The sequence below is a fragment of the Electrona antarctica genome (genome assembly GCF_951216825.1).
Source record: "Electrona antarctica genome assembly, chromosome: 10".
Taxonomy (NCBI): Eukaryota; Metazoa; Chordata; class Actinopteri; order Myctophiformes; family Myctophidae; genus Electrona; species Electrona antarctica.
In genome coordinates this window covers 14,689,372-14,716,592 of record NC_136791.1, presented here as the reverse complement: position 1 = coordinate 14,716,592, position 27,221 = coordinate 14,689,372, and the positions used below count along the sequence as shown (strand labels likewise).

General features: G+C 42.7%; 2 protein-coding genes across 4 annotated transcripts in view; both read right to left on the bottom strand.

The window, feature by feature from the left end:
• Positions 1 to 764: 764 nt before the first annotated feature.
• Positions 765 to 17,015, bottom strand: LOC306931766 (uncharacterized protein). 2 transcript variants are annotated; one of them, XM_079513375.1, is made up of 8 exons: positions 16,851 to 16,872; positions 15,483 to 16,019; positions 9,001 to 9,063; positions 8,501 to 8,591; positions 8,040 to 8,187; positions 5,692 to 5,848; positions 2,882 to 3,002; positions 765 to 2,589 (listed from the first exon to the last, which is right to left on the bottom strand). In XM_079513375.1, the coding sequence occupies exons 2-8, from the start codon at positions 15,771 to 15,773 to the stop codon at positions 1,592 to 1,594; spliced, it is 1,869 nt and encodes a 622-aa protein (XP_079369501.1). In that variant the 5' UTR covers positions 15,774 to 16,019; positions 16,851 to 16,872; the 3' UTR covers positions 765 to 1,591. The 2 variants fall into 2 exon arrangements, with proteins under 2 accessions (XP_079369501.1, XP_079369502.1); XM_079513376.1 differs by lacking the exons at positions 15,483 to 16,019; positions 16,851 to 16,872 and adding an exon at positions 16,991 to 17,015.
• Positions 17,016 to 19,643: 2,628 nt separating this feature from the next.
• fam135a (family with sequence similarity 135 member A) overlaps positions 19,644 to 27,221 on the bottom strand; it is a 37,662-nt gene continuing 30,084 nt past the window's right edge. For both annotated transcript variants that reach the window (XM_079511723.1, XM_079511724.1), the window contains 8 exons: positions 26,377 to 26,968; positions 25,579 to 25,742; positions 24,937 to 25,028; positions 24,717 to 24,814; positions 24,022 to 24,173; positions 23,149 to 23,259; positions 22,938 to 23,051; positions 19,644 to 21,649 (listed from right to left, as the gene is read on the bottom strand). In XM_079511723.1, the coding sequence (XP_079367849.1) occupies positions 21,444 to 21,649; positions 22,938 to 23,051; positions 23,149 to 23,259; positions 24,022 to 24,173; positions 24,717 to 24,814; positions 24,937 to 25,028; positions 25,579 to 25,742; positions 26,377 to 26,968 (1,529 nt within the window). In that variant the 3' untranslated portion in view covers positions 19,644 to 21,443. The remainder of the gene's footprint in view (positions 21,650 to 22,937; positions 23,052 to 23,148; positions 23,260 to 24,021; positions 24,174 to 24,716; positions 24,815 to 24,936; positions 25,029 to 25,578; positions 25,743 to 26,376; positions 26,969 to 27,221) is intronic.

The following is a 27,221-nucleotide window of genomic DNA, read 5'->3' as shown; positions in this document are numbered from 1 at the left end:
ATGCCGTCGCAACGGCAGCAAGAGGTATAACGTTGTCGTTACCTGTACTCTTGGAGTCCGTGGAACTGCTTGTCTCTTCAGTCTAGTCCGTTCGATTCTTGCCTTTTTGTGTTTTAGTTTTAGTGATGGGGTAGAGGTTTGTTCTTCTTTTGGGTGAAAATCGTCAGGCTCGAAATGATCACTACAAACGAAGTATCCTTTAGTCTGCTCTGCTGTAGTATTGGGATCCATGTGTAAAACCCCTAGCCAAAGTATCCTCATTCCCTCCTCCATAAACGGTATTCTATGAAAACTTTTACGAGCTTGAGAAGACTTTGTCTTTCGGGTTGAGCAGCCAGGATATACACATTCCGCCATCGTGCTAAAAATGAAATAGCTAGGTAGATTTAAAAAAAAGTAATGTAGGCCTACCGCAAGATCGATATGGTAAAGGTTTGTAAACACTGAGGGCAGTGTTTTTGTTTTGGCGGAAATTGGCGCTTTCTACTCTTCTTCTTCGTGGGGTTTTGTGGCGGTTGGCATCGAAATAGTTGCATTACCGCACCCTTCTGTTACTCTCAATTTCTTACAGTCTATCCCATAAACCCGTTTCTTTAATAAATGTGATCACCGTGCCTCTCCCTGTATTGGCGCTTTCTACTCTTAGGCCCGCTGGGAGAGGTGTAAAATAAGAATTGGGGGTCAGAGGTAAAACATTTGCAATAATAATCAAATAAGTAGCAATAACACAACACAATATATAAAAAAAAACAATACTCAAAGTCCTGTATTCAAAAATGTACTTGAGAAAAACACAATTACAAAAGTATTTAGTATTAACATATACTGGATAGTTTCACAGTAAAAGTACTCAACTTTTTTCAACATTTCTCAAACTTTGGGGGAGAATAACAAATCTAATAGCTCACAAAGCTACAAGTACAACAAGTGTTTTTTGGCAATTGAGAAAATGTAATTAAACCATGAAATGAAAAGTAACCTAAATTCTCGATACACTTCCAATGCTGTTGTAGTGCATATTCACACTCTTTATGAAAGGAGCACAGTGTAATGTTAAAACAAGTAACCTTTGTTATTAATCATGTTTCATTTGGATGCCCAATATTATTAGTACAAGGACACACTGCCATCTAGTGGGCGAACTGGTTCTAAGCAAGTAGTGATTCATGTAGCACTACATAAGCAGTGGGAGAACAAATACATGTTCCAATCTCTTTTGCAACAACAGATAAACAAATCTGCAAATTTCTACGCTCTGTCTTCATCAACAGCTCCAAGTAATTTACAGGACAATCAGACGTCTCTCATTGTCCAGTTTGAGTGCCAAAACCGTATTGAATCTCACTTAGGGCTGTGCGGTATGACTGAATGATATGAAAAAATTATTATTCAATGAATCTACATCAGCGAGATGAAGTACCTTAGGGCAGTTCTAAATATCTTTTTTTTCCCTTTTTCAATATATACAGTATTTTCAGTTAATTGCCAGCTCTAATCTGAGGTGAGCACTGGATTTCTCTTTGGCTTTCCTCTGGGTCTACTGCTAAGCTTTGTATTCCCTTGCTTTGTATGTGTCGCATCCAATTCAGCCTCAGAGACAATATTTTTTTGGCCTTACTCTGGGTCTACCACTGCGCTTTGTATTCTCTTGCTTTGTACGCTTATTCAGTTCCCTTTCCATCTCGTTCTCAGGGTTGTACTCTGGGTCTGACATTCTTTGCTCAGCCTCCTCTACATCAACAGCACTGTTCTCCAGTCCAAGTGTCGCATCCAATTCAGCCTCAGAGACAATCTTTTTTGGCCTTCCTCTGGGTCTACCGCTGAGCTTTTTATTCCCTTGCTTTGTGTGCTTATTTAGTTCCTTTCCCATCTCCTCCTCAGGGTTGTACTCTGGGTCTGATGTACTTTGAGCCTCAGAGCCATTCTTTTTCGTCTTCGCACACCCGTTTTTTCCATGGTCAGGACGGTCTTGTCCATGGTAGCGTTGGACGTGACTCTTCAGGCTAACGTTGTGATTAAAGCTCTTTTCACACTGTCGACACTGGTAGGGTTTCTCTCCCGTATGGACACGCATGTGGGACTTGAGGTGGCTTTCCTGGCCGAAGGAACGTCGACACACCTCGCACGCAAACTGCTTTTTCCCTGTGTGCACCACCATGTGCCTCTCCAGTTTAAAGCGATCAGGAAACTCCATGTCACATATGTGACAGACACAATTTATGGTGCCTCTGTGACTCAGCAGGTGGTCGTGGCGCTCTCCGCGCCTGGCAAACACCTCCGGACAGTCAGGACACTGGTAGGGTTTCTTTGCGGGCCGATGGAGCTTCTCGTGTTCAATCTTGTCGACCCTTAACATGAAGGTTTTGAAGCAGAAGGTGCACCTGTGTATGTAGCCTTCCTTGTGGATCCTGCCGTGAATCTTGAGACGAGACTCGGAATCGAAAGACTTGCTACAGCAATTACAAGGATAGGGCTTGGGATCGTATTCATCACACTTGTGAGTCTTCCTGTGAGTCTTGTTGAGTAACTTTCCGCATTGGGGACAGAGCTGCAGTTTTCCTCCATCCTCTTCGTCAATCTCATCAGTATCTGAGTAGAGGTACAACAGTTAATCAAACTAATCAATTTAACAGATACAAAAGCATGCTAATTTTAAAAAAAAACAATTAATAATCAATCCAAATTTTGTCATTAAATCAAAGCTAGTGAAAACAGACACTCAATTCTACAAGGTCACGTGTGGCAAGTACTGTATACAATAGTGGTAATTACTAATTAAATCAATTTGTTAATATATAAATTAACCATTAATATAACCCAACAAATTACCCCAAAAACAAAATCGATAGAATAATTGATGAGTACAGTTGCAGCCCTATACCTGAGTCACTCGACTCGCTGTCGATATCGTATAGATCCTGGGGATGGAAATCTTCGTCTGAATTGTCCTTTGGCACCTTCTGATTTTCTTCTTCATCCCAGGTGTATTCTGAAGGCACTACCTGTAAAGGATACATTAAAGAATGTAATCTTGTTCATGTAGTTTAATCAAATAACAGAAGTTAAACTACACTAAATAAAGTAGTCTAATTCATTGGTTCCCAACCTTTTTATACTGAAGTACCACCTCAGAAAATATGTGGCTCTCCAAGTACCACCATAATAACTGGTGGACCCAAATTATTTTATTGGCATTTGTTAAAAAAAAAAAAAAAAAGAAAGTCAAAATCCGACCGAGTCAAACCAGATAGTCAGTAGCTCTCTGCTTCAAAACACTATCATGTTTCAGCTTTATTACTTGAAGATTTTTTTTTTTACATTTGTATAAGGCTGTCAAAGTTCTTTTTAACGGTGTCAATTTCATTGACGCGCGATTAATGCAACGCACGGTGAAGTTTGAAAGAGTGCATGCTCTCTCTCCGTTCAGATCATTCAGCAGCAGCCAGCAGTGCAGCAAGCAGGCAGGGCTGCCTGCTCTCTGAGTCTACTCATCGCGGAGCTAGTTGTCTTTTACCCAACACTGTCAGTAGCTCATTATTAATTAATTTGCTCCACGTGTAAGATCAGATGATCTTTGAAGTGGGCATTGGTCAAAAACAAAAGCTCCGACAGTTTTGTTTGACAAAGATAGCAGTTAGTTCTGTGAAAGCTTGAAGCTACACTCATGCTAATGTTGACTGCTAAGGCTAACAACATACTGACGTGCGTGCGGGGGGGGGGGGGGGGGTGAGTGTGTGTGCGCGCGCGCGCCTGTACAGTGTATTACAAACTTAAAAAGTCAGTGGTTCTGAACCAGTGACCCAGGTGGTCCTTGAGGGAGTTCTCTCACCCCCCTCTGCTAATACCAGACTCAGCCCCAGCCTGTGCTCTACATACTGTCTATCATTCCTTTCATTCAGTGGTTCTCAACCAGTGGTCCGGGGACCACCAGTGGTCCTTGAGGGGGTTCCAGGTGGTCCCCAGCTAAATAATGGAGAGTTGGTTTAAATGAACCCCTATACCAGTAGATCTTTAACTCTTGAGTGTAAAATGAAACCAAGTGGACCCTTATGGGTCCATTTGGTTCCATTTTCCACTCTCAAGAGTTGAATTATTGTTAAACATCAGCATTACTTAGTATTACTAAGTATTCAACCAGTGTGTGGACATTCTATTCAAAGTTTTCAAATGCTGTAGGCATACAGTGTTATGTTTGTCTCCACCAGGCCGAAGGCATGGGGAGAGAGTATGTTTTGCACTCCGTCCGTCCGTCCGTGTGTGTGTGTGTGTGTGTGTGTGTGTGTCCTTCCGTCCGTCTGTTACCAGCTAATCTCCGGCACCGTTAATCCGGTCGATGCCAAACTTTGCACACACACTCCCTGGATGCCAACGATGAACCTCTGCCCCACATTTTCCAGAGCGGCCTGTTATAGCGCCACCATGAGGCAGCTTTTCACATGTTTTACCTAAAACTGCACCGATCTGCGTGAAACGTTGCATGCACACTCCCTAGAGGCCAAGGACAAACCTTTGACCTGCATTTTCCGCATCTGCCTTTTATAGCGCCACCAGGAGGCCGACTTTTGTAAAACACATTTTTTGATATTACTCCTCCAGATTCTGTCCAAAAATCTCACAAATCGTTACACAGTATCTCTATGGTCATGTCCGCAAGCCGGATCTGTCCGATATTTTATATTCCATTCTAATTGGCTATAATTGGCTTTCACAGTTTGCAAGATTGCCCCGTTTTGAATAAAAGCCTCAAATCATGAACGCAGCATGCAATTTACGTGAAATCTTTCACACATTTTCTTACTAGGCTGAGGAATATATCCCACCCTTTTCACATTGGCCTGTTATAGCGCCACCAACAGGTTGATTTTTGCAAAACACATTTTTGGAACAAAATGCCTCAAATCATCCAATTGCCATCAAAGGCGTATGAAGAAATGGCACCCTTTTCACATTGGCCTATTATAGCGCCACCAGGAGGCCATAACCTGACCTGCCCTGGTGGAGACCAATGTTTTTTTTTGCTTGGCCTAATGCTGCTGCTCTGACAACTCTAATCACTAATCAGCACAACTGAACCAATTTCTAATGTCTAATTTCAGCACTACTGGATAGCCTATTTCAACCAATTGCTTGGTCAGAAGAATTACCTGTAGTAATATAAATATTTCATTCCACTTTTGTCTTTCTTTTCCTCCTTTTTTGGGCGACTCCTCTGTGTACCACCAGAGGGGGGCTCAAGTACCACCAGTGGTACTAGTACCAGTGGTTGGGAACCTCTAGTCTAATTAACCACTTAATCCTGTATTAGGCTATACTTTGTTGTACAATGGTGTCACACAAACAGTGAAAATAGCGTGAGGTGTGAGCATGTAGAGCTAATTGTCACAATTACAAATAATAATTCTTCATCGTAATTAAGGCAAGGTGAGCTTGTACTATTTTCCCAAAAAATGTAATGTTTAAATGTTCTCTTTATGGGGGACCTTAGCAAGAAATATTGTCAGATGGGGGTCCACGACCAAATGCATCATCAATTTGGGGGTTTTACATGAAAATGTTTCAGAACCACCGTTATATCCTAGCTGTATGTCTGGCACTATTTTATTTTCATTTTATTTTTTTGTACTGCTGGTATTTCTCTCTCTCCTCTGCCACTCAATAAGATAAGATGAGTCCTATTCCTCCTCCTCTTACCTTAGGCTTCCTCTTTCTTCCTCCCTCCTCTCCTCCGTCTGCAGGCGTCTCGCTGGCTGCATTCCTCTTCTCTTCTTTCTCCTTCTGCTTCCGCATGTACTCAGCTATCAGGTCTGGACACTCCAGGTTGTCTTCTGGTTCCCACGTGCTTTCATCCCTACACACACAGGCGGTGTTATAGGTGTCTGCAATAGAGTACCAATGTCCCTGATGTACCTGATGTCACCCCCACTACCCCTGGGCTATTCTTTTTTGTATTGGAAAATCCCATAGGCAAATCGTAGACTGCGTTATATAAGAACTGTGTTCCAAAAATAAACAACCGCAGAGATTTTTGTCAGGTATGTGACTGTGTTGTTTATGACATTGAGTTACATTTGAAGGAAATGTACTCTTAGGATAAATCAGTACTTTCTCCACTGTCAGTTGATGCTTCATATCCATATGAGTTAAATCGCCAGGGTGGTCGTTTGTTTTTGGAACACAGTTATTATAATATGATCTAATCTAAGAATCCAATACAAAAGATAGTGCCCTCTAGTGGCAGTGATGCCAGACTTCAGCGCTCTATTATACAGTCCCGATTTTAACCACTGTTGTCCCTAATTAGGAGACTGACTCCCTGATTAGTCCAGGGTTGAGCACTGCAGGAAATTAGCCCATTTAGACCTGTTGTAACCTATACATTGTTATACCTTTCAATCGGAGAGGGCCGAGCCAAAACAGTGTGTCATCGATAGTATCTCCCCTACGTCATCCCATTAGATCCCATGTTAAAAGCCCCTTGGGATTGCACTATTTTAGCGTCTTCATAATTAAATAAATAAATAACTTTTTTGATTACCATGACCAATGACATGTCTGCTATACACTCGACATTTTTTGTAAATAATACGCCGGCCATTTTCTTCGTATCGATACGGAAACAGAGCTTGTACTGGCTTGTCCATCGCAACCAGGCTGTTCCAGCCAGCGGACTCACGGGGGATCAGCTTGCCCACGATGAGTGCTGTTCTCTGGGTGTAACTAGTGAAATGACTCGGCGTCTTTTACAGTCTATGCTCTGTGTCTTATGGAGGGTTTTTTTTCTCCGCATCTGACCTCTCTATTCTTGTGTTTGTGTGTGGCTGAAACAACAGTGACACTAATATTCGATTAATAGTGGACAGGACAGGTAGAGGTAGACTATTAGCCTATATATATATATATATGTTTTTAATTTCCTTTTTAATGGAATGAGAGTTAGCGAAAGAAAAACTTTACGCCGTGCAGCACGCAGACTGCAGTGGCAGCCTGATTCGCGACGGTCGGGCAGCGGGGCACAAGGATGATGGTGATGATGACATGACTTTTGTTTTCAGTCTGCTGCTCGACAAAAAGCAGAATAAAATACAGAATGGTATCGCAGACTGTTACTGTTTTATTGACGTGACATCATGATCCAAACGGGGAGGATGGTGTGAAGTGGGCTACTGTCACCCCCGCGGCCGGCCGGTTGTGTTGAACGAACGCATCATTGTGGAAGAGGCAGAAGAGGGTGTGGGTCAACTGGTCAAGAATGAAAGTGAAACGACTTGCCCTGTTTTGTGTGCATACCGTTTAGTTTTTATGCAGTGTATAGAGTCGCGAATGGAGTGATATGTTCTGACAGTGATTCTGTCATTAGTCATACGGAGCTGTATGGAATAAAAAAGGAAAAAAAAAAAAAAACGACCGTGCCTCCCCCTGCTTTAGACTTTATTTCTTCTACTACACAGCCGCAGCTATTATAGCCTAGAAACAAAACATTTGCAAAGCATTACGCATCAATTTATATGCCTAAACAAGCTTTATACACTTTCGAGGCAGAAGCAGACGTGTGTTTGTATGGATGGATGGATTGATTATAGTAGGCTCAGAATTAGATAATTCCGAGCAGAATAATTCATCCAAAAATGAAAATGGAGAACCCTGATGTAGTCTTAGTGCTTTTACTGGTTTTTAGTAGTTTGTGAATAAAAATGTCAATCAATCTTGAACATTGTCCATAGCAAAGGCGCGTTGTGAAAGCGGAGCTGTGTTCACATATTTCTTACATCGACATGGTTAAATGGCACCATCTACTTACTTTGGACTTCAACTGCCTAAATATTTTATTTTTTCTAAATCGTTTTTTTTAACTGGACATCCTTAGGGTTTTTTGATAGATAGGGGGAATGCTGATTTTTGGGGGAACATGAATTAAGACAAACTTTAAAAGTCCATAGACTTTGCTGCCACATGACGTCATAACTGAAAGCCAGACGTTGGAGGGGCTAGCACCTCGCTAAAATGTTTATCGTGCGAGGAGAAAGTTGGCTGGGACTCACTCTGAGAAACCTCTCCACTTGAGGAGGTACTTCACCGTTCCATTCATCTCATGTCGATCCAGAACCTTCTCCACCACATAATCCTGCCCTTCTTCCACTGTCACCGTCACTGCAGCCTGAGACTCCTCCCCCTCCTCCGGAACCGCCACTGCAAGGTTATTATAGTTAACGAAAACAACTAAAATTGAAAAAAACATTTACATTTTCAAATGCCATCTTGTGTTAAGATGTTATTACACAATAGTACTTACCTTTTCAATCTTGAACCTAACAAATAACCCAAAGTATAAAACTAAACTAAAACTAATACAAACTAAAACAAAGCACTGTCACAAAAATAAATAAATAACTAGCAAACCCACTCTAGAAATGAATTGAAACTAACTGAATTAGAAAGAAAAAAGAAAAAAATCTAAACAAACAAAACTAAACTATAATGAAAAATCCAAAACTATTATAACCTTGCGCCACCGCAGCCCGAAACTCCTCCTCGGAAAGCTCCACCCCAGCCTGAAACTCCTCCTCCTCCGGAATCGCCACTGCAGCATGAGACTAGGAATGGGACGATATGGAAATGACATGTTGTGATTATTGTGGCAAAAAGAAATGCGATTAATGATATTATTCTTGATAATCAAAATGGAACTTTTGTTTACCACTTGACCATGCAGCATCCCTATTCTGAGGGGAACGTTTGCCAAGAGATAGCTAATCTACAAGCTTGCAAAGTATTGCAACACAACACGGTGTGAGCTTGTATATCTGCTATTTTTGGCAAATCGATTTGTGTAGAGCGAAATAAGAGCATACCAAATGTACATATAATTAACAGGGGGTTTAGTTGGTACCGAATTTGAAGCTCAACAAAAGCTAATTCATCCTGGTGTATGACGGAGGACAATTTCACGATACATTTTGTTATCTCGATAAACGATAATTACGATTATTGTCCCATCCATACCTGAAACTCCTCCATCTCCTCCTCCTTCACAGTCACTGCAGCCCAAGGCTCATCCTCCTCCAACTAGTAAAGATATACCAAACAAATTTAGCAATGTTTCACATGACGTCACATTACAGCCACATTTTCAATAGTTTATGGTTGAGCAACGCAACATCCGCCTCAGAGCCAACAAGGGTTTAAATACATTTAGCTCCTATGCCACTAAAATGTAGAACGCCCTACCAACCGCCATTAAGAAATGTGCACCCCTAGATTCCTTCAAAACCAATCTCAAAGAGCACCAATGGGCAGCTGCAATTCGAAACTGGCCCCTGTAAAAAAAAAAAGAGGATAGCCCCTCCTATGTCCAGCTTTTGGTGTGTTGTAAACACAAACTTTGTCCTAACAAACATTAAATGCCATCGACAATAATGGACAATTTTGAGGTTTGTGTAAACAAACATTGCGTAACACAAGCATTGAAGACGAATGTGAGGACGCAAATTCTGATTGGCCGGAATGAGATTATGTACGATGATGAAGAGCACCTTTCCATACTGTACGTGGTTTTTCCCCCTTTTTTGAGGGGCACTATATTCAGCTTTTTGTGTCTGTCCACAAACTTTGTCCTACACAAACATTAAATTCCCATTGACAATGAATGGAGAATTTTACATCAGTGTCTGAGCAAATAGTGTCTATTTTACGTCATTGTACGATAAGAGCTCCCCTCACTTCACACGGGTGTGATTTACTTCATAGAAGTGTATATTTGTACGTCATTAAATGTTCTGGTGAATTGAAAATGGAGGACCCCCACGCTCATATTGTCTTGACTTGTCCTAAAATTCAGAAATACTGGCAGGATATCCACTCCACCTTAGATACCATTCTGTGTTTTAAGATACCTCAGACTTGTTCCTTTTTATTGCTGGGAAATATCCCTGAAGAGTTTCTAATACATGCATGATAAATATTTAATCAAGATACTCTTAGCAACAAGTAAGAAAGCGATCACACGACGCTGGCACCAACAGGACCCACCAACGATTGGATGGACATTACTGAGGAACTGTATGTTATGGAAAAACTAACATTCATACTTAGACTACAAGAAGATAAGTTCTATAAAAAGTGGGAAAAGTGGGATCTCTTCTTTCAGCCTAGCGATAATGTATGAGTATTTCAATTAATGTATCCTGTAATATGAAAAATGCAGCCTTGTTTTTGTTTTATCCCTTTTCTTTTTGTTGTCCCTGTCTTTATCAATAAAGATTAAGGGAAAAAGGGGGAAAAAAATAAAATGGAGGACCCTTATGTAAAAAAGTCTGTGCTTTTTCTGGTTATATCCTCAAGTAACAGTTGTATTGACCTGTACTTGCGTTTGAAATGTACCCATTCTGCATAATAATAAAATCTTTCAATCGGCAGCAGTGACTCGGGTAGAGTGGCCGGATGGGAGCCGCAAGGTTCCCAGTTTGAAACCGGGCTCCCCAAGAGTGTCGAACTGTCCTTGAGCAAGACACTGAACCTTCAATTGCTCCCAATGTGCAGGTTGGTGCCTTGCAATGGTTTCCTCTGTCATCCGTGTATCATGTGTGTGTGTGTGTCTTGTGTGTGTGTCTTGTGTGTGTGTGTGTGTGTGTGTGTGTGTGTGTGTGTGTGTGTGTGTGTGTGTGTGTGTGTGTGTGTGTGTGTGAATGAAGGTGTGTGTGAATGGGTGAATGCAATGCAGATCTATGTAAAGCACCTTGGATAAAGGCGCTATATAAATGCACCATTTACCAATCACTCAAGGCAGCGTGGTGACTGTATTTTTTTTAAAGGAACCCTGGCTGATAAGACTTCACCACTTTTCAATAATACCACAATTTTGTTCTACTCGGTCTGTCTGTGTCTCAGACTGAGTAGTTTTATCCATTTTACATTTGCATATCTATGACATGATACTCGGGCAAATACATTGATACATTCACACTGGCCAAGTGGCCATATACACTGGATATTGAACATATATTGGGAAACCGCACTGCCGCATCAGACATGTAAATGTCCGTCTGAGTTTCTGCATCGGCCATGACTGGAGAACACTGACTGAACACTCAAACTCCTGAACTGACTGAACTGGGAGGCTAGTCATCATCGCTGTATTAACCAATTGTTCGTCTACCGAGGCTGCAGAATGCAGTAGCGACCGCGGGCTTAGAAGTAGTAGTATCACCCAGGAGCGCATCCAGTGTCTCTCGTATTTGACGCTCCTTTGCGCTGTTCTCGCTCGCTGTCCGGGGCCGGGCACTGCTGCCCCATCTGGCGGAGTCAGGTTACGTTTTGACCCCTTGTTGGGGAAAACAGTAGGCACGGCATCTGGTTTTAGTCTTGACTCGAACGCATCTGGAGCAAAATGTCTCGAACAAAGACGCGGCTCTTTGGGACGTTGTACTCTTCCGCAAGCATTTTCCCATTTCTTTCTCCAGATCTTATCTTTGGGAAAGCAGTGAAGACTCACGCAATTTTCATTGAAGTCAATTTGTAAACGCAACCAAAAGCAGCACAGCCTGGCATTTTGTTTTGTCACAACAAACTAACTTGAACGCAGACACCCCATATAATCGGCGAAATCATCTGTTATCAGCCCGTTTGAATGGGGCCAAAATGTCCATACTGGCATCCTCACCGTTCAGTATGTCATTATCTGCGATTGTAGCATTGTCATTATCACTGATGTCCTGACGGAGGCGCGCCGTGTCTGGTGGCCATGAGCTACGTGAGGCACCGCCGAGCGAGGCGCTAGGCGAGCGAGTCGCCGTGCCGAGCGTTGCGAAGGCCACCAGACCCGACTCAGCGCCGTTCGAGTTACGTCCTGATAGACAGAGAATAGTATATATTAGTAGCTCCTAGTTCCATCATGCACCAAAATGACACGTCCACCAGGGGGAAACCTTGACCAGGCTATGTGGTGAGGATGCCAGTATGGACATTTTGGCCCCATTCAAACGGGCTGATAACAGATGATAACAGGGTTCCTTTTTACAAACCAACCTTGCGAGATTTCCCGGCCACGACTGGAGAACACTGAACACTGACAAACTCCTGAACTGAGAGGCTGTCAAGTTCCTCCATTCGCCTACCGAGGCTGCAGATGCAGTAGCGACCGCGGGTTTAATTTAATTGAATAAGTCCCGCGCAGAGCGAAACACTTCTTCCAGTCACAGTGTAAACCTAAGGTGTACTTACTGTAAACAAACGTATTTTCTTCTTTTTGGTATGGCGGGTTCTTTATATACTCTAAGGTTACACCCTCTGGCGCCACCTACTGTATAACATTGTTTCTACCATATTGGCTCCGACCCAAAAAGACAACCCCTTGGCATTTGCATTTCAGTTTTGGGATGTTTTAGGAACAAATATACAGTAGGGCAGGCTATCAACACAATGTAGGCTATAAACATTTCATATAGCATAAATAAAGTTTTTTTTTCTTCAATTGGATTCTTGTAAAGTGACTACTACCGTGTTTGTGAATATATACACAGCAAAACAACTTTGTTTGCATGATTCAACATATTTTTGATGTTCAAATCAGGCATAGTGGGAGAAGGTTCCGTTCAGTCTGCACTCTGCTGTGATGAGCAAAAGGCATGGGTTGCAAATAAAGCAAGAACTAGAGAGAGAGAGAAAATGGTGCCTCTGATTTTGGAGCTTGGAACTGCGTGTTAGTTGACTTTAGGTTAGTCCTTTCGAACTTTGGCATTGCCTTTCCTGTTATAGTTGTAGTGTGGCGTCTGTGGACTGTGCCTACAGAGCAACAATAAAAGTAAATAGCCGCATTTTGGCATGAATGCACTTTACTAAAAACATACAGACAAGATTCCAGTCTCGTATTCTTGCAAAGTGGCGAAGTCAAAATTAATATGTAATATCTCCGGACAGGTGGACTGGCGTATAGGCCTATGGCTTTCCATCTTCAATGCAGTCTAGCCTGGCAGGACCGAGGTATGACGTTTGCATGTCATAGAAGGTGGAGGACGTGGTGGGTTGGTGCTTCTGCACAATGTGCACATTCATTAATGCGGACCGATCCAAAACATTGCGGATACGGCTTGTAGTCCAAATGTGCAGCTTTATATAGAAAATAACAACCATTTAACCAAGTACAATGCAACCAAACTGCCTACAATGCAAAAACAATTAGCTACTTCTACCATGATGCCACATTTACAGAGCGTCTGTATGTAAATTAGTTCAGACTGAGACAGGGAAACGGTGATTGACGTATATCATTATGTAGCCGCCAGTAGCCGTGCCTGCTGTAGACGTACATGGACTCGTGGAGGGTGTTTCAGCTACAAACTAAACAAAAAGTCTTAGCATCCTCAATTCTCACTCACTGTAAGCATCAGACTCTTGGTAGGGTCAAATAAATGACAATAATAACACCCATGTGTAAGTGTAATGCAATCGCCATTCGCCAATGTCTGTCTTATCAGCCAATGTCCTTCTACACATCATTTAGAGCATGTGGGTCTCAAAATAGGGTCACGTTACAGTGACTTGTTCCAAAACAAAACTTACAAAACTCTTACCTCTCAAAAGAGTACACCAGCATTACAAGAATGAGTAGTAGCCTACTAGTCTAGTAACAGGTTACGGTAGGCTAAGATAAGAGGTGATAACACAATCAGTGTTACATGAGGCTATAGGGATACAGTACGTAAACATACATCTGTTCTGCTTCTTTTGACAACAACAGTTGATGTCCCAGGCTCCCTCTTTTGGGGGAATCGGAATACAGAGGGAACAGCGTCCTCCTTCAGTAGTGCCTTTGCTTTCCTAGCTTTGCCTTTGTCCATCAATTCTGCCATTAAATTTCGGTGGAAGTCATCTGCTCTAAAATGTTCACCGCACACCCGAAGACGTTCGAGTTCAGCTGGATCTGTACTAATCGCCATACCGGGGGTTTTTAATAGCTCTCAGCCACTGCTTACAAAGCTCCCATCGATCCAATTTAGGGAACCGGTGATGCGACATGACCGAGATGACTCCTTCGTTAAGCTTCTTTCTCGAGTCACACCCAGGCACAACACACAATGTTGGCATTTTGTTTCCTACCGACACACGTTTCAAAATCACTACTACTACTACAACAGAAAACTGTTGTTTGTTTCCTGCTTCCTGGGTATAGGGGTGATTGTGGATGTGTGTCGTGCAATGCACTGTGGGTATAGCCTATAATTTGTACATTTAAGGATATACTAAAAGATGACAAAGGCCTTGATATAGCCTAGTGCCAAAAAGTCTAAGACCATTTTTCAAATATTTTGTAACATTTTGGTCACAAGGTGCCAAGATAATAAGGTTTATCTAAAAAAAAAAAATACATTGCATGGATGCACCTGGGACGTATCCTCAGTGATGTATCCTGAGGTCAACGGGGTTTCGGGTCTACCAACATCATACGCCTCACTCAGGCGACCCAGCCGGGGTGATCAAGTCTGACTTACGTCCCAGTAGCTACCCTCAATCCGTTGGAACTACTCCATAACTACTCTGCCTGGGAGGTACACTTCTGGCACATGGAAGGACTAGGCTATGTGGGTTGTCTCCTGTCCGGGCCCCTCCTACGTCTCACCAGTCCAGATCCACTCCTGCATTGCACCAGAGTCCCAGCACCAGACTGGCAGACACTTCATTCAGGAGTGGTGTGCAATGGTTCCGCAGGGCAATGGTGCTGTGGCTCCGCTTGCTGCTTGCATGGCCCTCCTAAAGGCCTCACCGAGGGTTGTTGGGCTTCCTCCTCACGGAGGACACAGGCTGGGGCGCTAACCCATATTGCTCGCCTGGGTGCCGTCTACATTCCAGCTATCCGTCTCCATGGGACTAGGTGCTGTGGGTAAATGATGTGCTTTTTTCCTACAAACTGCTAATAAAGTATTCAATTTCATAAATACTTGAAGTGTAGTCTACTGACTGAATTTGGTAGACTATAGTCTGACAAATTAATTAAGTTGTCTAAACGTATAACTTACCTAATTGGAGAGGGCTGTGGAACTATAATAATGGAACTATAAAACATACTGTAATTAGGGAGAGCAAGACAACAGATTAGCCTACAGCCCTACACAAATGATTGTTGTTTTGATTCCCCTGTAAATAAAACTATTGTAGCCTACACCATTTTGTTATAGTTGTAGCCATTCACATGAGTTTGGATATTACAACTATATTTTTACTGTATAGTTAGTGCTATGGATGGCCCTTGGCCACATTAAAAGGGTAGGCCTATGTAAACCAAATTAACATTTTGGCTTTGTATAGCAAAAACATCTGCAGTGGTAGGAGAATGGGGCCCTGTGGACTGCTGGCAACGTCCTGATATGAACAGAGGGTAGGTTACAAAGTGAACACCCATGGACACAGCTAAGTGCAATACAATGGAACTACGGTTAATTTATTAGCATTCAAACTACTGAACTAGTATCTGCTTAGCGTGTTAGCCTTACCTGAGAAGCTGTTACAGAGATATGCTCTCTGTCTGGAAAAACAGACGGTACAGCTGAATTCTTCAAAACGCGCCTCTTTTGAAGAGGCTTGAAGTCTGTCTTCAGGAAATGAGCAGAACACACATAAGTGCTGTAAGCTTGCCTAGCGTCTGTAAAGGACTGGAGCGTCGGGTTCCTTATAGCTATCAGCCATAACGCGCACAGCTCTTTGTTTTCGAACGGAAAACGGTGAAATGATTTGTCCCTATAAACACCATCATAACTGCAACAACCTGGAACAGCGCACTTCATCCTCCGTTCTAAAAGTAGTGGCTACTTGTTTACAAACGAAACATCGCGATATGTCCCGCGAGAGTTGGTAAGACCGCGTTGCAGCTTCAGTGTCTCTCCAAACAAAATAGTACCTTTATAAATATACGTTAAAAGACGAAAATAACACCGCATGAGTTGTCCTGATGTGATATATAGTCAGAATCAGCTTTTGTTGCGTTCGTTTATGTGCTAAAATAGTGACTTTGAGAGCTGTTTCCCCGTTATCTCCTCACTGGTCGACAAAAACACCTTGAAGACCTTAACAGGAGCCCTTGTACAAGGCTTCTTTGACTATGCATGCACCTCCTGGTACCACAGCACCTCAAAGGCCCTTAAAACTAGGCTCCAGACCTCCCAAAACAAACTGGTCAGGCTCCTACTTGGCCTCACCCCCCGAACCCACCTCACCCCTGCCCACTTTGACAGACTGGCATGGCTTAGGGTCGGAATTCATGTGGATTACAGCATCTTGCAATGGGTCTGGTCCACAAGATTCGATACTCCACCAAGATACCCATGTACCTGTGTAGATACTTCCTTAATGTTAACGAAGTCCACACCCACAACACCAGAGGGAGTGCAACGAACCATGTTCAACCCAGATTCGGCACAAACAAGGGACTAAATTATTTTCGCTCCTATGCCACCAAAATGTGGAACGCCCTACCAACAGTCATTAAGACATGCAAATCCCTTGACTCCTTCAAAACCGCTCTCAAAGGGCACCTACGGATGGCTGCTATTCGAAACTGGCCCCCGTAAAATCTGAATCCCCCCCCCCCCTTTTCCCCTCACTGTACATGTTTCTTTTCCCTTTTTACCTCCATTATGATGAATTCCTGTACTGTTCTTTGTCTATATAGAAGTGTCTATTTGTACGTCTCTAAATGTTTTGATGAATTGAACGATGAAATGGTGGACCCTGTTGTAAACAAGTGTAATGCTTAATTGGGTCGTCCACTCAGTTAACAGCCTTTGTATTGAGTTTGTGCTTGAAATGTACTGTAATTCTGCAAACTGTTAATACAATTTTCAATCAATCAATCAATCAATTACAATGGAAGTCAATGGGCTGGTATTTTTATAAAGTTATTTTCTATAAAACGGCACAATGGAGCGAAATAACTCCTGGACTGGACTCGTTTGCCCATAATAAGGTAAGAAAACAACCCAAACCTCTAAAAAAGTGGTCTTACCCTTTAAGGAGTAGTGCACCCAAAAAATGACTTATTTTACATCAATTACACACCCCATGAAGCCTCGAATTCATGGAGTGTTTTTAGTTTGTCACATTCCTAAGCCAATTATATGGCAGGCTGTGTGTACAGGCTTCACATCCGGTAAGAGACACAAAGGAGAGTCTTTGTGTCTCCATTAGGGAACCATGCTGGTCTTCAAATTATTAGCTTAGTTAGGAATGCGACAAAATCAACATAAAATCCATGAATCCAGTTAAGTCTCCATGCATGGGGTGAATAGCCTAATCGATGGAGACACAAAGGAGACCATTTTTTTATTTTATTTTTTGCACCACGTGGCCGCGTGCACGCTTAATAGTACTTTTTCTCCTCAAAATGAGACAAACTGCAATCTTTGACAAAAGTGTAAACTTTGATCACGCTAAGAAAGTGAATCCATCACGTGACGATGCATAGCCTAGGCTAGAATGAAGATGTGGCTCAAACATGGACAGCTATCAAGACCCGTCTTGTAACTTATAGCGGAGATTTATTTGGCACTGGCGCCACGTACTGGCTTATAGGGGAAGCACACATTAACATCCAACTACACATAAATGATGAAAATTACGAAAATATAGGCCTAAGTGTAAATACTTTAACTGGCAACTTGCCACAGCTTCAGCCTCCATTGAAGTAAGACAGGAAGCAGACAAACAAAACTTCGTAACCCAATCTGTGCCAGGAACATCAGGTTACGTTTTAAGCAGCAGGTACTACCTGTGCCAAGACGTAAAGTTACGTCATTTAAAAAAAATATATATATATTTTTTTTAAATCTGATGTGCACATGGATGCGCCCACGGTTATTTATTCTTTCATTAATTTTGTCCTATATCTGTAGCACCTGTACATGCAGTGTTCTTGTTTAACAGGTGGCATGTTAAAGGGCCATGCAGTTTACCCCCAAATGACAGGGTGGACAGCAATGTCAGGGACACAAAATAGAATATCATGATATACGACTCGTTTTATCAAATAACTTGTGGAAAATCAAACTATGTAAAAAGAATAATCTATAATCTATAATAGTGGTGTGGGAGTGACATGCCAAAATCACATACATCCAATGTAACAGATCTGTATGAAATGAAGGAAACGCATTCAATTGTACTGATGTGTGTAAATGTTTGGCCATTCATAATGAATAAGACCTTAGAGACAGTGTTTCATTATTCTGTTACATTTTCATGATAATTGAGTGAATGTGATGGGGACACCGAATGTACCTTATGGTGATATTGACTCTTTGACTCATGGCTACTTTGCATAATTTAAATATTTTATTTTGTAGGCAAATATTTTGAACAAAATAGCCAATTGTACATCTAAGTGCCCAAATGCACCTATCCTAGTCTGTATCCTGAAAAACACTACTCCAACTTACCGCCGCGCAGTGATGTGGCTCACTTCCTGGGACGACAAAGGTCAACGGAACAGCGAACGACTTCAGAAGCTTTGATCTCCGGTGTCCTCTGGACGGGATCGTACGGTAGTCGTCGGGAGAAAAGTGGTCTCCACACACACGCAGATCCCGTGAAATTAAGCAGTTCCTCACTGCCGGCGACTCCACGTCGTTCATGTTCATAGCGGCCAGCCACAACCGCAGAAGTGCAGGATCTCCACAAGGCAGTTTGTGAAATATCACCGTTGATCTGGTCTTCTGTTGGTTGAAGCATCTCGGATATGCACATACTTTGGGCATAGCCTACTTGCAAGTTGTCCCTATAAAAAAGTGACTTAGTTAACTTATTTTCTATCAATCTCAGAGAGAAGCCGATAAACAGATAGAAGAGGCACGCCCAGAGTATCAGACGTCCAGAGTCAGACCTACCAAGCTGGCTGCTGTATAAAAAAAAAAAAGTTAAACACTAAACAGTGTATGCATAGAATAAAAATCTGCACACCAGTATTGCTGCTCAAATCCAAATGCACTACTTTTAGTAACGTTTTTCGATCCACAACAAGGCTCTTCCTCAAGCTCTGACCGTTATTTTCTATCAATTACACAACCCATGAAGGCTTGGATTCATGGGTTTTTCGTTTTGGTCGCATTCCTGAGCCAATAATTTGATGACCAGCAGTGGTCCCCTATGGAGACACAAAGTAGAGTCTTTGTGTCTCCATAGGGAACCCACTGCTGCCTGCTGGTTATCAAATTATGGGCTCATGAATACAACAAAATCCACCAATTCTAGGCTTCATGGGGTGTGTGATAGCAAGTAATTTTTTGGGTGAACTACGGTGGGACTTGGGAAGCATGCCCAATGTGCATACCAGAGATGCCTCAATGGTTATTTTCTATCAATTACACACCCCATGAAGCCTTGAATTCATGTGGATTTATTTTACTTTGTCACAATCCTAAACCAATAATTTGATGACTGGGTGGCTGGTCAGTAGGAGACTCCGCTGGTCATCAAATTATTGGCTTATAGGAATGCGACAACAAACAAAAATATATGACATCCACTGCTTTGCATAAATGTAGAAGCATTGCTGTGATAACAAAAAAGTTAATGCAATGCAACAGTACAATAAATGACAATACATTTTGAAACTATAGGCTGCAAACTAAAAGGGATTTTAAAAAAAACATCAAACACCGTAATAATAATGCATATTTAATGGTAGTGTCATGATGTATAAATCACTGACCAGGAAATTATAGCTTTTTTAATTCAAAATAATACTTTCCAGTTTAAACACATAAATAATCCCCAAATGACAGACACCAAACAAATACTTCCATATTAATATAACCCAGTGGTTCTCAAACCGTTATTTCCAGGACCCTCATATCTCAGAGCTTGCAAGTGGAACCAAATGGACCCATAGGTAGAGGTCAATTTGTCTAGACCGTGGAGTTAGAGGCCTGTTAAAAGGAGTCGTTCACCCCAAAAAAGCCCCTACCTACACCCTCCTTGTTTTTGTCGAATTCCTGAGCCAATAGTTTGATGACCGGGTCATTGGTCGGTACGAGACACAGTAGGGGACTCTTTGATTCTCCACTGGTCATCAAAATATTGCCTTAGAATGTGACAAAAACATTATTTTTGGGGTCCTTTTGGGGTCCATTTGGAACCCCCGCAAGGGCCCCCGGCTTGCACCCCACTTTGAGAATGTAACCACCATGTGCTTCTTGATCCACAACTTAGTTAAAACCCCATGAAAATAAAATGTCATGCTGGAAGCAGAGCCTTCCTCTCCCAACACCAGGCTGGGGTAAAGGTTGTGCACAACACACTGCGATGGCAGGGAAACGGCATTGGCTTTTGGTATCAAGACCGAAAGCCAAGGCGATGAAATCTGAACAACTATACTATATACCCCTGTTTTGACAGCAGTCCGTGCCTTTTTAAAAAACAATGGAAAAATTTGTTGATACAAAAGTAAAATTGTACAAATGACCGACGTTCTCCGTACAAAAATCTTTGTAAAATGCAGTCGTGTGGTACAAATCAATGCAATCTATTTTGTGGATTTCTTTTTTGTCCTCCAATGACATGTGCAGACTTGACTTGGGCCAGCTCATCGAAAACCCCATCTCCCATTTTTAGCAGCTACAGTTCCAGTTCAGCATCTAAACGTATTTTTCTTTTAAAAGGATATGTTGATTGAGAAACAAAAGTAAGGGATAGTCCAAAAGAAAAAAAAGGGGGAAAAAAAGGAAAAAAATCACTTACTCATCCCATGGAGACTTAAATTCATGGATATGTTTTTGTTTTTGTCGCGCCAATAACATTATGACCAGCAGCACCGTTCCCCAATGGAGACACAAAGAGACTGCTTTGTTGTTCCTCAAAGAGTCTCCTTTGTGTCTCCATAGGGGACCACTGCTGGTCATTAAATGATTGGCTCGGGAATACGATAAAAAACCCAAAAAGATAATCCATGAATTCAACTCTCCATGGGGTGAGTAATCGATAGGAAAAAAATACATTTTGCCGGTGAACTATCCCTCAACATTAATAAATAACACTGACAATAATATACCTTTATGACGAGGGGGGGGGGGGGGGACAATTTCCACAACATATGAAATCAACAAACAATTGTTTAGAAAAAAATGGCAGTATAAAAATAAAAATGAAGAACTCCATATTCACTAACATACCAATAAAAAGGAAATGACTGACTGTTTTGTTGTTTCTTCCACTAGGAAGCAAATTATATACTGTATAGACAAGTGATAACCCACAGATACAATAACCAGTCAGGTTTAGATGCAGTGAGGTAATAGCTCCACATTCTTAAGCCGTTAAGATACCTTGTTGCACGTAGAAGATATCCGACCTACAAGTTCACAACGTGAGCTTGTAGGTCTGCTATTTTCGCAGAGGTGGTGGCATCATACAACCGGACATAAAATAGGCTTTACTTGAGTTTGTTTTTTTGACACGCGCCCTGCTTATTGAAAGAACCTAAGGCCCACCACTAGAAAGAACTTCTCCAGGAAGATCTCGGAATCGAGGACAGCGATGTGCGCCGCCCGGCCAATCAGGGAGTTGGCCGTGTTGGGCAGGGCGTGGATCACATCGTAGCGCACCAGGTTACAGTCTTTGTTCTGGAGCACGGGCAGCAGGATGTTCTCGATCATCTCAGCGTATACGGGACCTGGCGTTGCACAAATGAGTGCAACGTGAAGAAAGAAAGCGGGGGTTGCTTTTGTACCAGTCGCGTCAGTGTCATGCAAGAAAATAGGACTGGGCGATACAGACAAAATCTAAATTGGCATCACGATATCTGTTAAGCAAATACCTCGATATTGATACTGTGATGATATTGTGGCGATATACTTTAATTGTTTTTTAAATAACAGCTTGTAGATCAGCTGATTAAGCTATTTGAATTTTCTTCTTTTTTCCCCTTTTCTTTTGAAAATATAAAATGGGGCTTAATTAAGGCCCAAACAACAACCAAAAATTTGCCATGCAACTTCTTGCAACCAAACGGTTGCGAGTAGTTGCATGCAACCATTATCCCCAATGGCAGCTGCAAGGAGTTGCATTGGTGTGACATGTCCTTAAAATGGTTTTGTTGCAAGGAGTTGCGACTAGATGCATTGGTGTGGTTTAGGCCTTAAACTAGGTAAAGACAACACTTGGGCCATATCACGATATCCAAAATATCAGATATGTCACGCTACACCATTTCATTACATGAAAATGACACAATGTGTCGCATTATGCAACGCATAAGCAACTCTATATCTGACCTCAAATCTCAAACCCTTAGATCTCCATATATGGAGTTGACCTGTTTTGACATTCCATATGTTTATCCTTCCCCACCTGTCCTTCCTGTTCTGACATTCCATATCTTGATCTGACCTCATCAAACCCTGTACACTCAAGACACACTCCATATACATAATTCATTCCATGTTGATCTGACCCTGCATGCCAAAGTGCCAGCGCTCGCCCAGCAGTCTGCCGTCCGCCGTCACTCAGGCGGATGCGTGCACGCGACCTTGACCTTTAGGGCGAGGTCACTTCTCGGCCTCAGGGCGTCTTACGGGTGGTTAATAGGCTAAAATAGTAGGAAAACACCACATGTTCTCTTTTTGTAGCTATATTACAGCAGTGGCGTCATGCTCGTAGAACGCAGCACCACGGCGTGGTACTAAAAAAAATAATGTGACGTGCACGCGCAGGTACAGAACAGAACAGTGCGCGTGCATGCACGCTAGAACGCGCCTAGATTCAAGAGAAGACACACCTAACTCGCATCACCAGACTTTCCAAGACGCACCAAGTACCCAGTGGTCTAGGTTTACTGGCGGTGGGCGAAAAAAGGAAAAATGGCGGGGGAAGTGGTGTAATCACCATTACACCACTGAATACAAGTAATACAAATAATTCAGTTTGTCATCTGAGGAATCTCCACTCTAGCCTCAACTCACCTGACTGTTTGTCTTTTAATGCAGTTTTGCACATTTCGATGCGGGCTGAGTGATAGGGGACGTAGCGGTCCTGCAGCGAACCCACCAGCACCACGTTCTTGAAAAATTGCAGACCTTAAAAAAACAGAAAACATACATATTAACAGTTCAACCGACTTTAGCACATGATGTGTGTCCATTAGTTGTTCTTGTTGAGAGAAAAAAGACGGACCAGATTTCTTGCTGAGTTTATAGAGGAAAGTTTGGCGAGGATCAGAGTGGTCCCGGCACGTCAGTTGTAGGAGTGACCCGGATTTCTTCCACTTCTGCATGAACCACAGGCCTGGGAACAAAAAACAACAACAATTATTCATCAAGGTTGGATTTAAATCATTAAACGTTGCTGTCATCCATGTCTCTCCTGGTCTATGGAACCGGCCTGGACCACTCGCAGTGGGCATGTATGACAAATGTGTGCATCTTGCTAACCGCTCATCCGATTAACTTCAGTGTACACTGTACAGTGTTGATTTTGTTGATGAAAACTATGATGAAAAATGTTCGTCGACTGCCTTTTTTCACTGACACAAACTAAATAAAAACTAAGCTACATTGACTAAATCTAAGACAAAAATATATTGACAATTTCGCCTACAGATAAAAAAACTAGACAAAAATGTTAGGGAGAAACGAGTGGTGAACAGATCCAGTAAGAGACAAGTCATTTTATGTTTGGTTGCAGTCAGGTGTTGTGCTCTAAAAATAACAGATCTACAAATGCACGGCGTCACGCTGCGACGCTGTGAGTTTGTAGATTGGTTGTTCTCAGCATGCAACCAAGTGTATAAATCAGGCATTACGAGGCCAGCCAAAATACATTTTTGATGTCAAAATCAAACCTACTACAACTACTTTATGACTAAAATATGACAAAAACTAAATCAAACATTGCTGTCAAATCAACCCTGCGGGTGTATTGCCTCTAGCATCCAAGGAATTCGATCAGATGAGCGGTTCTCCAGAACCGGCCCACTCAAAACTGGCATGAGATTTTGGTCACTGCAAAAAATATATAACAACAATAATAATAATTCATGACACTTACCAGTGTTGACCAGAGCAGAGCTGTTGTACAGTGTGCCTAGATGAGGTCCAGAGAGGGACAGGAAGGTGTGCAGTCTACTCAGGTAACACTTAAATCTGGGTCTGGTCAGCACCGATCGAACTATGAGGTTCCCCAAGGAGTGACCTACAAAACTGCAGAAGGACATACCAGACGTACAAACTGTTTTTCATTTCAAAGGACCCCATAACTCTGAAAGACTAGTTACAGAGCTGTAAAGGGTCTATCTGGAACCGCCTCAAGGAACACAGAGGGGACTGCACTTTGAGACCCACAGGACATTTAAGTTTGCTGTATGGCAGTACTGACAGTGGGTTCTCTTTTCAGCCTAGACTCTCTCTTTTACGAGCGTTTCCTCCAGGTGGGCGTGATTTGGAAGTTAGGTTCAGCCAGGCATACTTTCTGTGAGGTTAGTCTTTAGGCATTATAAGAGGAGTCCCCTTCTCAGCCAGAAGGGGAAACAACTATGAGGCAAGTGATTCTGATTGAACAAACAGATGGGCGTCCACTAGAGGGCGACATTTACTGTAATACTGGCATTTCAGGGTTGAAGCTTGCACTAGGTATATACAGTAACAGTATATACACATAACACACTTAGTTGTGCAAGTATTATTACTATACACAGTTACACACATGGTGGTACCACACACACACACATGGATAGGACATCTTACCTGATCTTTGACACTGTGAGGTTGTATATCTGGATGTACTGGACTATTTCATCCAATAGCCGGTCCGTCATTGACTCAAAGTCTGCAAAAGTGTCGTTCTGTCAAAGAAATGTAGACAAATAACATACAGGTTATTGGATTGCTCCACTGGGTAAATTCTTTCTTTTAGCAAAGCCAGTGTGGTGAGTCTCTGTAGTCATTTGTGGCCAAAGTTCATTACCTGGTTCCTCTCCGACATGAGGAAGTCTATGCGAGCTCCAGGAAGTCCCATTTCCAGATATGTCTTCACCAGTCTCAGGTCTGCACTGTTGCCTGAAAGAAATTAACAGTGTAATTCAAGGAGTGACGTTTTATGGAATTCAAATGAGGGAAATCAGTCATGGCAACTGAGAACTTAACCCGCCTAGAACATTAAACCCAACTTTTGACACACCATCACAAAACCCGGGTTTACCCGATATTCCATAAAAAAAAACGTATCATCAAAATATATTAAAGTACAACAGCACATGGCACCCTGAGGTACTCCTCTTTAATATTTCATCATGAAATTCCACAAAAGAACGAAAAATAGATCCAAAAAAAAAAAAATCAGTGAAATATGTGGATATTATTTTAGAAATATTCCTAAAATAAATAATGGAGCTGGGAACTCCTCCTTTGGTCCACCCATTCCTGGGACATGTGAGAATGGTCCAGTGAAAAAAGGTTCACCCACTTTCACCCACTGGGTGAAATTCACCCGAGCACCTGCCTGTAGAAAATAAAAAACAGGGAACAGGGAAGGGAACACAAAAACATAATTGTCCGGGTGAAAATCACCCGGGATTAGTGTTCTAGGGTTAAATTCATGTCTCTTTACCGTCCAGGCCGTGGACACAGACGATGAGGTGGATGCCCTCGTCGCAGCAGCCGTCGTCGTCATCCACGCTGAAGTAGGGCACGGTGGACGCCAGCTCAGCCACCTCGCTGTACAGGAAGCCAGGCAGCTTCAGCTGCTTCAGCTCCTCTTTGGCCTGGACGAAACTGAACCAAACCATGGAGGGAGCACAGTCACAACACAGGTCCGCTAACAGTGGCCGAAACTGAACCACACCATGGAGGGAGCACAGTCACAACACAGGTCCGCTAACAGTGGCCGAAACTGAACCACCACGGAGGGAACACAGTCACAACACATGTATGTCCGCCAACAGTGGACGAAACTGAACCACGGAATTATTAGGACGAAATTGTCCTTATAACAGTCAGTAACTACAGTTTCAGTAAAGTAACTAATTACATTTACTTGTGTATGTGTGATATATATATGTGATATATGTATATATATATATATATATGGAAGCCACTGTATAAGCTATGCAAAAATAATTATTTACAGGGTTTACAGGCTTACAGACAAACAGGCTTAGACATACATGCCCGAGTATCAAATCACATGTTTGACAAATGTGTGTTCGAAAGCCTATCAAGCATATTTGAAGGCTCTTTATATTACCAAATGGATCCCAGTGCATTACCCTAAATCCCTGTGTGAGATGCAGTGGCAGTTTGTTGCAAACTGGGATATGTGCCATGATTTTAAATGGGGGGACCTGAAGTAATGGGAGTATGGTTGAGCATGCAGAGTGTGATAAAAATGTTTTATAGAAAGACTCACGCTTTCATCTGCGATGTGGGCACGCTCTCGTACCAGCGCAGGCTCGATTCGATGGGGACGGAGGCACAGGAAGGCCTGCTATGCTGCCGGTAGCCAGCGCCACTGCCCGGGGTCGGGGCGGAGGAGATGGGGGCTCTGGGTAACTCCCTCGGTTCTTGGAAGAAACCCAGACCCAGCTGTTCAAACAGCAGGCGACTGGCGTCTACTGCAGCGACAGCGGCTGCGTCGCCCTCGGCCGCCCCCTCGTCATCAGCTACGCCGTTGACGAACGCGTAGCCGTCGCCCTCTTCGTAGTAGCCGTTCTCGATCATCTCGTGCTCCCCCTCGTCGTCGTCCTCGTCGTCCTCCCCCTGTGGCAGCGGCGGCCCGCCTGCTTCTGTCGCCGGCGCGACGGCAGCAGTCGTCTCCAAGGGGCTGATCTCCGATACGTCCGTGCTGGAGCGCGAGCCAAAGTAGTTCTCCACCATGCCGCGCTTCACCAGGTCCGTGCTGCTGCTGGTGGCAGAGTTGCTGGAGGGGGCTTCGCCGCGGGTTCCTCGGGTTGTCACTCCCTCGTCGAGGGTGGTGGCTTCCGTGACACCCGTTGGTAGGGCTGTCACGATAACAAATAAGTTGACGATTAATTGTCACACAATTTAACTGTGTTTTGGGCATTGAACATCGGAACATATGAATAATAAAGAATACATTTGTTTGCCTGGTAATCAAAAAATGCACAGGGAAGATATGACAACTGAAATATACAAAGAAATTACTGACCTATTCATCATTATTATACTGTACATAAAAAAATAGCATAAATAGCTGATCTGCTATTTCAGCTCGTTTTATGTAGGAAACTTTTT